Source organism: Scomber japonicus, chromosome 7 (assembly GCF_027409825.1).
Source record: "Scomber japonicus isolate fScoJap1 chromosome 7, fScoJap1.pri, whole genome shotgun sequence".
NCBI classification, from domain to species: domain Eukaryota; kingdom Metazoa; phylum Chordata; class Actinopteri; order Scombriformes; family Scombridae; genus Scomber; species Scomber japonicus.
Genome location: NC_070584.1, coordinates 10,293,259 through 10,306,246, shown reverse-complemented (window position 1 = coordinate 10,306,246; position 12,988 = coordinate 10,293,259). Strand labels below are relative to the sequence as shown.

Genomic DNA, 12,988 nt, shown 5'->3' with positions numbered 1-12,988 from the left:
TAAGTGATTTATAGTTGAGAAATTCATTTTCCTGAGATCAAACTACCAGCTGAGTAATATATTCATGGTTTGGTTATTGTGTGGACTTCACTATCCACTTGTCACTATTACTCAGACTCAAAACATCCTACTGACATCTGTTACATGATAATTATTTTCCACACCAGTACTTATTGAGGGACCTTTTGGAGAAGGCTTTTCCATAATTGATGTATTTCCTGTTGTGTTCACCACCATTTTCTGCACATATTGAGGAAAGAAGGGTGATTAGAAGATTGCTGGAATGATAGAAACAGAATCCTTTGAATAGTAGTACATAGATACATTATAATTACCTTCTGAAGTAGCCAGCTGCCATTTGCTCTCAAGTGAACCTCCTGTTAAATGAAGAAAAGGTAATCAGTGATTATAGGATTCAACAAAGTATAGGAACAGTGGGCAGGTCATTGAAAAAGGTGTTTTACAGCATTATAGTCTTTAATAAAAGGATATTTACCCAGGCCAGAAAATTCAGCTGCACGTCTACGCAAGCGCAGAGGGATCCAGGCAAACTGACGTGCCTCTGCTGAGGGCTGCTGGGTGAACTGGGTCAGCATCTCTTTGCCATGGCGTTTGGACCCTGGGGAGTATGTGCAGTGCATCTCCCTGAAGCGTTTGGACTGGGGGTGGCTGTCCCAGTCTAACTCCCTGTGGCGTTTCCTTAAAACGGAGCGGTGGGGCGACAGAGCAAGTGCTGCCAGAGCCGAGGAAGAGTGTCCTCTGCTGGTCTCAGAGCTTCTTGTGCACAATCGACAGGAGGCACCGCGAAAGAGGGAAGATTTGTTCAGGCAGACAAACTTGTGGTAGACTTTAGCGAAGTCGTCGTCGAGCTCTTTCTGGGAGTAAGAGATGGGGCTCTGTGGCAGGGTGGAGCCTAAGGACAGGTGCCGGCGGACCTTGTGACGACCTGCTGCTGTGACTGAAAGAGGCGAGTGCTGCTGTGACTTGAAGGAATGATGGGACTCTTGAGGGTGAATCATACTTCGTGGCATACCAGGCTTCTTTAAAGGGGAGGTCAGACACATTGCGATTGATCTGGACCTCGCATGCTCTCTGGAATAGCTTACAGAATCTGATTTGGGGCTTCTGGAAAAGGCATGAGTTGGAGGGGAGTGCTGTTGTGACTGGAAGGAATGATGGGACTCTTGAGGGTGAATCATCCATAGTGGCATATTAGTTTTTTTTGAAGGGGAGGAAAGAAACATTGCCATCGATCTGGACCTCATAGGCTCTCTGGAATAGCTTACAGAATCTGATTTGGGGCTTCTGGAAAAGGCATGAGTTGGAGGTGATCTACCAAGGCCTTCGCTGGTCATCATCATCCTTGCTTTTAAGGGGCTCTGCCTGACTGGGGAGCCATAAATGTCAGACCCCTCTTTAACACAGATTGTTTCATATCTGGAGCAGCCAGCATTCTGCGCTGAGTGTGCAGACAGAGGAAGCCGCTTAAACCTAAGCGACGGGTCTGAGGATGCAGAGGGGCAGTGAGGTCGTGGACTGACGGTGTAAGACGAGGACTGTGAGTAGGAAGGAGGGGAGAGCTGCGCCACATTGAAGGTATTTTTCAGCAAGCTCCTTTCTGATTCCGAAGTCTCAGAGGCGCAAGAGAAGTCCATAACGAGGACAGGCTGGGGCGTCTTTCTTCTCGGGGTTCCTCTGTCCCTCCCAGGAGACTGCAGCAGTGTGTACCTCTCCTGCGGGCTGGTTACTTTACGCAGCGGAGATGTTTCAGGAGCTCTGTTGGACGTTCCTGGGAATTGCCTTTTCGGAGGGCTGTGGAAAGTCTCCTCGAGAATGGTCTCGCTGCTCTTTTTTTTTGGCTTGTTTTTGGCACCCCTCTGTGTGACCTCGAAGGTGATGTTTAAGTTGATTCTGCTCGGCGTCCGTCGCCACTTGCGGTACCTTCTGAGCACCGAGTCGCCAGCCTCGTAGACATGCTGCCGTTGCCAAGCCCTCTCTATTTGAGCGATCATGCTGGGGTAGAGCTGCACCAGAGAGCTGCCTTGATTGTTCAGGGACATTTCCAGTTCTTCATCTTGATCCTCGGGCTGGAGGTCCAGCTCAGACATGGTTCTCTGACTCGCCTCTGAAGAGTTCAGAGTCAGCTTGGTACTGTCACTGCTTGACATCTCTGTGGGACGTAAACAGGGGAAATAAATGTTACTTAAAATCAGACAACAAATAAAGACAATTCAATGTCTTTCCAAGTTGTGTAAAAACAAGTGTTGTTCTTACCATCATCCTCCAGACAAGCTTGTCTAGTGGAAACACGACTCTCATTAGGTTCACAATCTCCATTCATGAAGTCCAACTGTTGAAGATAAATCATCATGAATATAATAAAAATACCATATATTCATGACCTCATGGTTGAAATAAAAAGTATTCTCTCACCTCAGAGTCTTTTCTCATGTTGTGTTCTGTGGTGGAAGAAATATCACAGTCACTCGATGAAATATGCATCACAATTAATGCATTCATTTCTGTAAATTGCTAATCGTGCTGTAAATGATGGATACCTACCACTTAATGACTCCTCTCTCCGAACTGTCAAGCTCTGAGGAGAGATGAGTGCATGGTTATAATCACTGTACTAATGCGATCACTTGTATAAAAGACACAGAGAACATCAGCAGTGATACATGTCTAGCAGGGTGCAGTATCTTGCATGTAGAACACAACCCAATCATAAAACTGCTCTTTAAATCATGTCATAGTATTTTGTGTCACTGTGCTATATTCAAAGAGACCCAAACCTTTGATTCCAGGTTGCTCATGTTCATTTCTGACTGATTCATGTAGTCCTCCATTGCTTCATCGTGTAAGGAGTCGAGACAGAAAAGATACACAATGAGAGCAGGTTACATGACAGCAACTACACTGCAAATATGAAAGCAAACCAAGGACTGTTTAGGTAAAGTGAATCTAGTGAGTATATTAAAAAAATAGACTTTTTATTGATTTTTTATTTTATTAGTCTGATACTGTACTAAGAATTCAGATGTGCAATGACAACTTTTTTGTCAGCCAAAGAGATAGAAAACATTCAGTAACCAAGTATTACACATAGATCAATATATAACTTCTCCTCTGTACAGGTGTGAAGCCCTGACAGTGAAAATATTTGACAAATAAAGGCTATAAGTCTATTTCTGCTCATGTCTTCTTGCATTTTGTGTATTTGTCTTGAATTATTGGGAGATGTTTTGGTATAAGTTTTTAGCTTTTTAACTCTCCTGCACAGATGCTTATTCATTTTAAATGAATGTATAGCTGAGTGTATGAGTGAAAGACTTTTAGTACATTCTTTAAATATTTTGTAATGTGTAAATATAAACAGAATTAACACCAAATTAAAAAAAATTCATTTCATCTGTAGAATGAAATGTGAATGAGTTTGACAAGTCAGCTGATATATGGTCAACATGCTGACCTGCAGGTGCTATAGGGTTACATTTTCAGAATACATGAATGACATGTTAGTAGAATATAAACCCAGTAGGGCTCTAAGATCTACTGACTCTGTAGATCAAACTAAACATGGCGAAGCAGATTTTAACTGTTATGCTGCACAGCACACAACTGGAACAAACTACCAGCAGAACTGAAATCAGCCCCAACTGTGAACACTTTTAAATCCAGGTTAAAAACACTTCTCTTCTCCTGTGCTTATGATTGAGCTCTTTTAAAGCACTTTAAATATTAATCTTTCATTTGCACTCTATGTCCTTTTAATGATTTTAAAGCAAATCATTGTTATGCTGCATACGTATATTTAATGCTCCATTCTATTCTAGTCTTTATTTTTCTCTCTTTCTATTTGTCTGTACTTTGTTTTTATTTGTTATTACTAGTTGGGTTTTTGTTTTTAAATTGTATGTTTTAACGATTATTTCATGTTTTTTGTTTCCAATTGGTACTGTTGAATGTTTGTTTTTTATGTAAAGCACATTGAGTTGGGTGTGAAAAGCGATATAAACAAAGCTGCATTGCCTTGTTACAACCGCTGTGTCTTACACTAAAACACTTATTAGCTTTATAGTTAACTTACATTGCGTGTCAGTCTCGTCGAGGTCCACATCCACCGCCCCGCTTTGATTGCATAGTTTTGTATACTGTTGGAAGGAATTGCACAAGTTTAACAAACTCCATTTGTCACGAGTCTTTGAAGTAAATACAAGTCAGCTAACTTTCCTGTTAACGTTGCGAGTCCGACATCAACACACCTTGTTTATGATCCGCTCCAGCGCATTTTTGTACACAAGATCATGTTGGTCCAGTTGTTTCTTTAAATTCGCGTCCATTTTCCCTACAAAAAAGTTTTCTTCATAATAATGAATGGGAAAACAGTAACAGGCTTGTTGAGCTAACAGTAACGGCGCTAACACGGTTCAAAAATGCTGCTTCCGCCAAACGAGCAACGTGATTGGACAAGGGGCCTGTGGTGCCTTCATGGATAATGGGAAATTTCGAGTTTTTAATAGCGCGTTTGAGTATTTCAATTGAATGACAAAAAATACAAAAAGCAAACCGGTGTGTTTTTATTAGGAGTTACCTTCATGTGGTAAAAGTAAATTATTACTAGTATGTCCGTGTCTGCGCGATGATATATATTGGATAGATGGTTTAAGCATCACGCACACATACACGCATTGTTTGAACCACATTACGCACCAGTGTTTCGACAAGTGGATGAACAAAAAAATAACCACAAAGGCCACATATTTGGTCTGCATGTTGTTTTGAGTGACTTTCAACCGCTTTTCAACCTAACACGAAGTGCGAGGCGTCTTGCCTCATAAAGTCAGAGTTTAAGAGTGACCTGAACGTGCCCAAGATGACGTACATTTTTACGTCAAGCGTCATATGCACTCGACAAGCGGGATCTGGGCTGCGTCATATCACATGGACTATCTACAAAATATAAACAAAGCATGCTTTCCCTGAATTAAATAATGTGCATTAAAATAGGCATGGGTGGAGGATTAACAGGTGGTCAGTGAACTCATCATCACCATGGCAGCAGGGACACTGCAGGCTCTTGCAGCAGCCGCCGCCTCTCTGTATCCTCACCGGACAGCTGTGACATATGATGACGGGTCAGCTGTGGGGAGCCCGGTGTCTCTGCGGTACCGAGATTTGTCTGAACTTACCGATGAACTGTCTCTTATTCTGCGGGAGAAGTGCTCTCCGCACAGTGGCGTGATCGGGCTGTACTGCTCCGATGACTTGTTCACACCTGTCTGGATTCTGGGGTGAGCTCCCTGTTGAACTGACTGTCAAAACTCAGTGTGTAGCTATGTCAGTTTTGAGGGCTTGATAAGTTAATATGCCATGCCATGACAAATTAAATCAGTTTCTGATTCATGGTGAAGGGACACACAAATAGCGATGTTTAGTGACTGATTCTCATTTTTTTCACCACGTACACTGCTGATAAAGTGATTTCAGATTTATGAAACTTCTATTTTACTAATGAAAACATAAAAAAAAGGAATATCACAGCTGTTTCACCATCCGGAACACATCAGACCAGGCCCAGATCAAAAAACATGTTAAATCTTCATAATAATAATAATGATGATGATGATAAGAATAATAGTTATCATCATCATGTATTCCAGATTTCTACATGTAAAGATTTTTGGTCTGGACCTGGTCTAATGAGGCCTGGATGGGGAAAAATTGTGAAATTGTCCCTTTTTTGGTTTCAATAAGCACAATAAAGGTGATAAATTACTGTCTTACTATGTGATAATGTTTTACTACATAAAGGATAATCATTTGTGTGTGTGTGTGTGTGTGTGTGTCAGCATCCTGCAGTCACCTGCTGCTTATGTCCCTCTGGACCCAGATGCTCCTGGGCTTCTCTCTGCCAGAGTCATAAACCAGTGTTGCCTCAAGTTCTGTGCTGTGAAGACTGACCTCCTACAGGTTGAATATTTCATATTTTATGAATATAGATACCACAATAAGTATTTAATGTCTAACTCTGCAAATACAACATTCGACAGTAACATTTAAGCTTATTTATCTAAGAATATGCACAATACGGGTATAAATAAACATCCTAAAATGACATTTTAGCAGCAGCATCAACATTAGGTCTTTCCTCTTCCTCACATGTGGATGCACACTCTGATTTTCTTTCCTCTTCCCATCAAGCGATTCCAGGCGGCTCTCGCCCAACACATGACTGCAGAGGTTTGCGTGGTCTTGCCCAAGTTCAAACTATCCTTGGTGCAAGTCAAGCCGCTGCTGGTGTCTGAGCACACACAAGGAACAGAGCAAACCTCTGCTGATCTCTGTGCTCCAGCTGCAGTGTTAAAGGACGCTGGACAAGGAGACTTGGCGTATGTACTACACACATCTGGAACAACAGGCCTTCCAAAGATTGTGAGGGTGCCACACAAGTGTATACTGCCCAATATACATCATCTGAGGTCAGTTTTGTACCTTTTTGTCACTATTGTTTTATTGAGAATAGTATATTCAGATTGTTTTGAACCGCACCCCTCCCTCAGATCTTTGTTTCAGGTGAGTCCAGATGATGTGGTGTTCCTGGCCTCACCTTTAACCTTTGACCCCTCTGTGGTGGAAATTTTTCTGGCCTTATCATCTGGGGCGCAGCTCCTCATTATCCCTCCTGTGATCAAGAAAATACCCAATCGACTGGCTCAACTGCTGTTCAGGCATAACAAGACGACTGTCCTACAGGCACGAGTCCATTCATGATAGGCTGTATATTCCTAAGAATGGCCAAGATCGTCTTCTCTGTTAGTACAATGTGGGGTTTTTTGTGTTTCTACAGGTCACACCTACTCTGCTCGGCCGCTTCGGACAGCGTATACTAAAACAAGATGTGTTGTCGCCTGGCTCCTCACTGCGTGTGTTGGCATTAGGTGGAGAGAGCTGCCCCTCACCTTCTCTGCTGAGCAGTTGGAGACACGAGGACAACAAAACCCACATCTACAACATCTACGGTATCACTGAGGTGTCCTGCTGGGCCTGCTGTTACAAAGTCCCACAGTCTCTGCTGCAGTTTGGCAACACGTGAGTGTCCTCTGTTTGCTGCTGAATGTTGAATTTTAAATAAGCTGCAGTAAAACATTTGATATCTTCACATCTCTGGCCCCCTGCAGCACGGTTTCCTCTGTGCCTCTCGGGACTCCTCTGATGGACACAGTGGTGGAAGTAAGAGATGAACATGGCTGCGTTGTGACTGAGGGTGAAGGACAGGCATTCATAGGTGGGAGAGATTTCAGTGAGTGCAATACACAAGAACCACAATGAGATGAATACAAATGTAAATCTTTCTAATGTTTGGTGAAGGTGGAGAGGACAGGGTGTGCCTCCTGGACGATGAGGACACTGTTGTCCCCGGGACGATGAGAGCTACTGGAGACTGGGTGAGCGTTAGAGACTCACAGCTGTATTATCTGGGACGAAGAGACAGGACAATTAAACGCCACGGAAAACGGATGAACTTGGACAGCGTGCAGCACGTAAGATGTTTTTTATGTTCATGTGTTATAATTAATAATCAGTGTCACGTACAGCTGCATTTGTTCCATTTCTTGAGGAGAAATTAAAAACATGCACATTAAAATACACAAAAAAACAATGAAAAGGTGGTGATCTATCATTACATCATCATGCTTTGTAACCTGAACATTATGTATGTCACAATGTAATTTGGCAGGTATAAAAAAAAGTGCTTTGTTTTATCATGACAACCATGAGTTTATAAGTTTTTAACAGTTGTGGAGATTTCTAATTAATTTTACAGTCTACAAAAGGCAAGAAAAATTTTGATCCACTCTGAGGCCGTTTTTGAGGAAACTTAATTCAGTTTTCGAGACCTGCAGATACTGTGACATCTTGAGGTTAAAAGTTCATACTTGAGCTTTGGAAACAGCAGTTGACAAGCAATCTCAGCACAGATGTTATGAATCTAAAATTCCTTCACAACTCAGTAGACTCCACCTGCTGAGAAAGAACATGTGTTACAATTAAAAGCTAAGCTAAGCTCTTGCTCTCAAAGTCTTTCAATAGACATAAACCAGAATAGAGGTAGCAAAGGATGATCATAGAGCACGTTTTGTTTGTTTGTTGACTTTGTTAACAGAGATATCCCTGTTTATTCCTCTTCCTCCAGCTCATAATGAGTCTTCCTCAGGTGGAGGCGTGTGCTGTGAGTCTGTATGAAGGCTCGCGGCTTCTCGCCTTTGTTGTGACGTCCACATCTGGAGAGCAGAGCGCTGTTTCTCCTCTCCCGTCTGCACAGCAGCACGCAGAACAAACACCCCCGGCCTCTGCTGAGCGCCAGGAGGACGTTGAACACCACCAGGTGGAGACGGTCGTTACAGATGGAGATCTGAGTGGACTCATTCTGAAGCAGCTGTCTCTGCTGCTGCCTTCATACAGCCTTCCAGACACGCTGGTGCTCGTCCCAGCTTTACCCCTGACTCCTCATGGTGAGCATTGGACACGCATGAGGAGAAAGGGCAGCATTTTAGGAATCTTAATGGTGTGTTCACTGTCTCTGTTGTTTCTTTGACAGGAAAAGTAGACATGCAGGCACTTAAGAAAGTCTACCAAAGACAGAGAGAGAGTTTAGAGTCGGATTCTTCACGGGGAGATATCACAAAACTCAAACTAACCCTTCAGTCTCTGTGGCAGGTATGGCATGTTTTTTCACAACTTTTCAAACAACTCACTTTTCACACATGTTGACACTCCACATTTTGACCACCTACCAACAGGATACTCTGGGTCTTGCTGAAAATGCAGCTATTGACGAGGAATCCAACTTCCTGTTCAGTGGAGGAGATTCTCTGAAGGCGCTGCGCCTCTGTGAAGACATCCTCGCTGCTACGGGAGCCACCTCACCTCAACTTTTGGAGGTCTTACTCGACGGGACTTTCTCCGACGTACTGCGACACGTTTCCAGAGTAACGCTGATGCTGCCAGTTGAGAAGAGCTCGTCATCAGCGTCTGAAGCTGTGAAGCGGCAGGATGATGCTCCCTCTGTGGTGCCAGGGAAGAGGAAACATACAGACTCCACAGCAGCAGAGAAGCCTCAAGAGGGTGCAGATTACTTTGAGAATCAGGTTGTTAAAGTTATAAGAAGAGCCGGCGATGTGAGAGACATCAGAAATGCAGAGGCAAATAAAAGCTTGCAGGCGGATGCACTCAGAGAAAAGGATGTAAATAAGAAAGTCAGTGGTGTTAAATCTAGAGCTCTGGGACTCAGTCTGATCTGGTCATCAGACACAGGCCGATGTGTGGACGCCTCCCCGGTGCTTTTAGTTCAAGAAGGAGCAGACGAGACTAAAACAGCAACGTTCATCGGTTCACACTCTCACAGGATGCAGGCTTTAGACGTGGACACTGGCAGCCTTCTGTGGGAGCGAGTTCTCGGGGGCAGAATCGAGGCCTCGGCTGCCATGTCTCAGTGCGGGCGCCTTGTGGTTATAGGTCAGTATCTATGATGAATGTCTTCTTTTTGTCCTTCAGGATCACTTTCGGAGGCACCGAACTTGCTTCAACAACCCATTTACTTTACTGTTTCCTTTCTACGACTTTTTGTATTTCTCCAGGTTGCTATGATGGCTGCGTGTACTTCTTGTGCACTGCTTCTGGAGAGACACGGTGGACGTTTGAGACAGGAGACGCTGTGAAGAGCTGTCCCGCTGTAGATCCCGTCACAGGTCTGGTGATGGTGGGATCACATGACGGGCATGTTTACGCCCTAAACCCAAAGGTGAGTGTGTGACTTTAATTTCTTTTATTTAGTTAAAACTTTGCAACTTTTGAATAAAACAGGTGATTTGTGGTATAAAGAGGCAGAAAGTGTTCAGTCACCTCTATCACATGGCCTCAGTGTATTTTATAATATTGCTTTGGTGTAAATGAACTGATAAATATGACTGATGGAGATGCATCAAGATAATTGTGTGTGTTGTGTTTTTTTTTAGGTCCGGCAGTGTGTTTGGAAGCATCACTGTGGTGGTGGAGCTGTGTTTTCCTCTCCGTACCTCAACGCCTCCCACAGACAGCTGTATGCAGCATCACTGGGAGGTCACCTGCTCTGCCTCAACGCTGTCAGTGAAGACAATAACAAACATTTGACATCAATTTTGTTTTGCAGTACTGTGTGACAGGAGTTTTTTTGTCTTTTGTTTGTCCCAGGATAGCGGACAGGTCCTCTGGTCTCACTGTAGAGACGTCCCGTTCTTCTCATCACCAAACGGCTCCTGTGGTGATGTGGTGATTGGTTTGGTGGATGGAAACATCTGCTGCTTCAGCAGTACGGGGAAACTGGTGAGAAACAAAACAAGTACTGGGTACTGTATTAGTTCAAATTGTATTTAAAATAAAGAGACTTTAAACAGTAAACTCTGCCTTCACACAACTTAACTTAATATTAATAATATAACAACTAATATTATATATTTTTTAACTTGCACTACCACAATGCTTATCATTAAATGTGTCATCTCATTCCTTTTGATTACTTTCACAGTGTTACATTTGTGTCTATTACAGTAATGTAGACTGTAATAGAGACTAATAGATAGTGAAAGAAAACTGTTGAGATGTGTTGTCTTATTTTTTTTAAAAGCATTATGTTGAGGAAAATATATTACTATCTTATACCCTCGCCCTTAATTAGAACGACTGTTTAACAGAATTATTTGATAATCAAAAATACAACAATGATCAAAATTCAGTATTAACATAGTTGTGATGGTCTTATAAAACCTTTGGTGTTATGCATTACCTAATTTGATTCAGGTGTTGCTATGGAGCCAAAATTAGGAACGTTTTGTATAATGAGCTGATGAAAATTGAGTCAATGCTTCTGCAAACTAGTGTAATACTTCAGTGTGCCACTTTTTTCTTTTTTTCTCTGCAGCTCTGGCAGTTTCTGACAAAGGGACCCGTCTTCTCCTCTCCGTGTGTCACACCAGACCAGCAGAGAGTCCTGTGTGGATCACATGACGGTCGCCTGTACTGTTTGAACTGTGCCAACGGCTCTTTGGTTTGGACTTTCCAGACTTCAGGGAAGGTGTATGCCAGTCCGTGTGTGTTTGATGGCTCTGCCGTGGGCAGGAGGGGGATTCTTGTGGGCCTTGCCTCCACAGATGGCACCATCTGGATCCTGAATGTTGAAGATGGACAAATGTTGACCTCATTTACTCTACCAGGAGAGCTGTTTTCATCCCCGGTGGTGTGGAAACAGTCTCTCATAATCGGGTGCCGCAATGATTATGTATATTGTTTAAAGCTGACTGCCAAAGAGGAAACGTAGGAGGAAGAAATGTATTTTTATACTAATTTTCTAATAAACACTGCTGTCTTTTATGTCTGTGTCAGAGCAGAGAGGGTGCTTTGGGAAATTAGATTTTAATTAAAGCTCCGGGTTTAAGATGTGTAACTAGAACAGGGAAATAATGAGTCCATCAGGTTCAGACATCAGTATTTAATTTACATTATTCATAACATTTTGTATCTCTTTAAGAATTTTCTCATGAATATCTCTAAGTGGGACAAAAAAGTGCAAATAATACCAAACATTTTTTTGTTACATATAACACTGCGTACACTACACTATTGTGCACGACCAAAGTTAGAAACAAAATGACAAAGTGACTCAGGCCTCTTTCTGACCAAAGCTCTGTTAACGCCTTTGACTTACATACAGTACATACTTACATACATACAGATCATTAAGTGAGTGGCAGGAAATGAGAATGCTGGAGTTTTGTTTTTTGTTCTTTTCTTTTCATTGAGGAAATGCTTACATTATGTAAGATCATATCACATTTAAGAGGAAGTGATGGCATAAGCCTACAAACACAAGTGTGTTACAGGAATTGTATGTTACAGCAAGCAGGAAGTGTCTGTCTCCATAAGCAAAGCAAAAAATCCAAGTTACGTCATCACACAGCAATGAGTGTAATGTGCAGTTCACTGTAAATGCCCAGTAACACTTGTGGTCTTCAGTGCTGTGTTTAGGTGCACCCACCGTGTGTGAATATGACAGAGTCTGTTTAGTGCTGCTTTACAAACAGATTCTAATTACTTCATAATGGCAAATTGTTCAATAGCTTCTTGGAAAGCTATCACAGTCGTCACGGACACAGTGAGCATTGTTATGCTAAGGTTTCGAGTATGAGTAAAAAAAAAAAAGAAAAAGAAAAAAGGCTTCTTTTGTACATGACAAACAAGGCTCAGAGAAGAGATATACAGTATTGTTTCAACATGGATAAATCCGTTCCTTCACATAAATAATACCAACAAGAGAATACGGCAGAGAAGACGCCTGTAACACTTCCATCAGCTGTCACAAAGCAGATTCAACAGGGTCATGTCGAGTTATTGTTTCTGGTAGCCCTTAAAATACGATTCAGACAGTTACCCTCTGTTGATTAAACACTGTCATACATCAAAGCTTCACCTCTCTAATACAGAAGTGTCTCAGCTCATATTGTGTTTAGTGAATTATGTATTTACAACCACGGTGACACAGTTGGCTACAAAATTTAAAAAAAACAAAAACGGGTTGGCTATTGCAACGGCCAGCCATGGTTGTGATTGGCTGCTGAGGACTGCAGTCCCTGACTGCGACTTGTTCATTCTATCTGTATCTTCTTGGTACATATACTTTGTGTGTTTGTATACAGTATGCGCATGCTCGCAACAATTGTTTACATATATCTGTGCGATTGTATTGGAGTATTTGAATGCGAAGCGCACTTTTACATGATAATAGTACCAGCCAGTGTAGGGTGGAGGTTACGAGGTGATGGAGGGCTCTACTTGTTTCACAGTCAGGAGAGTTTTCATGGTGAGTCATGATATCTGGAGTTTGGGAGGGGAGGACAGGTAATGCTGACTCAGGGGGTGTGTTTCAGAGTCTGTGGGCAGTGTGCAGTCTCGA

At 42.5% G+C, this 12,988-nt stretch overlaps 2 protein-coding genes across 2 annotated transcripts; one reads left to right on the top strand and one right to left on the bottom strand.

Annotated features, from left to right (window-relative positions):
- Positions 1–52: 52 nt before the first annotated feature.
- On the bottom strand, positions 53–2,451 carry si:dkeyp-117h8.4 (uncharacterized protein LOC572032 homolog). The gene is made up of 5 exons (XM_053322348.1): positions 2,434–2,451; positions 2,275–2,350; positions 497–2,170; positions 336–377; positions 53–240 (listed from the first exon to the last, which is right to left on the bottom strand). Exons 1-5 carry the CDS (start codon positions 2,449–2,451, stop codon positions 152–154), a joined length of 1,899 nt encoding a protein of 632 aa, XP_053178323.1. The 3' UTR covers positions 53–151.
- A 2,487-nt stretch (positions 2,452–4,938) lies between these two features.
- On the top strand, positions 4,939–11,403 carry aasdh (aminoadipate-semialdehyde dehydrogenase). The gene is made up of 14 exons (XM_053322767.1): positions 4,939–5,294; positions 5,853–5,973; positions 6,205–6,482; positions 6,564–6,756; positions 6,851–7,092; positions 7,182–7,288; positions 7,372–7,544; positions 8,198–8,516; positions 8,603–8,721; positions 8,805–9,519; positions 9,642–9,805; positions 10,020–10,145; positions 10,234–10,365; positions 10,961–11,403. Exons 1-14 carry the CDS (start codon positions 5,056–5,058, stop codon positions 11,354–11,356), a joined length of 3,324 nt encoding a protein of 1,107 aa, XP_053178742.1. The 5' UTR covers positions 4,939–5,055; the 3' UTR covers positions 11,357–11,403.
- The last annotated feature ends 1,585 nt before the right edge of the window (positions 11,404–12,988 follow it).

Bases quoted from the DNA above. Each gene is read 5' to 3' on its own strand.
- si:dkeyp-117h8.4 (XM_053322348.1), bottom strand. The intron at 378-496 runs GTAAATATCCTT...TTCATTTAACAG, and splicing joins AGCTGAATTTTCTGGCCTGG to GAGGTTCACTTGAGAGCAAA. The intron at 241-335 runs GTAATTATAATG...CAATATGTGCAG, and splicing joins GCAGCTGGCTACTTCAGAAG to AAAATGGTGGTGAACACAAC.
- aasdh (XM_053322767.1), top strand. From the start codon at position 5,056: ATGGCAGCAGGGACACTGCAGGCTCTTGCAGCAGCCGCCGCCTCTCTG. The intron at 6,483-6,563 runs GTCAGTTTTGTA...CCCCTCCCTCAG, and splicing joins CCCAATATACATCATCTGAG to ATCTTTGTTTCAGGTGAGTC. The intron at 9,806-10,019 runs GTGAGTGTGTGA...GTTTTTTTTTAG, and splicing joins TTTACGCCCTAAACCCAAAG to GTCCGGCAGTGTGTTTGGAA.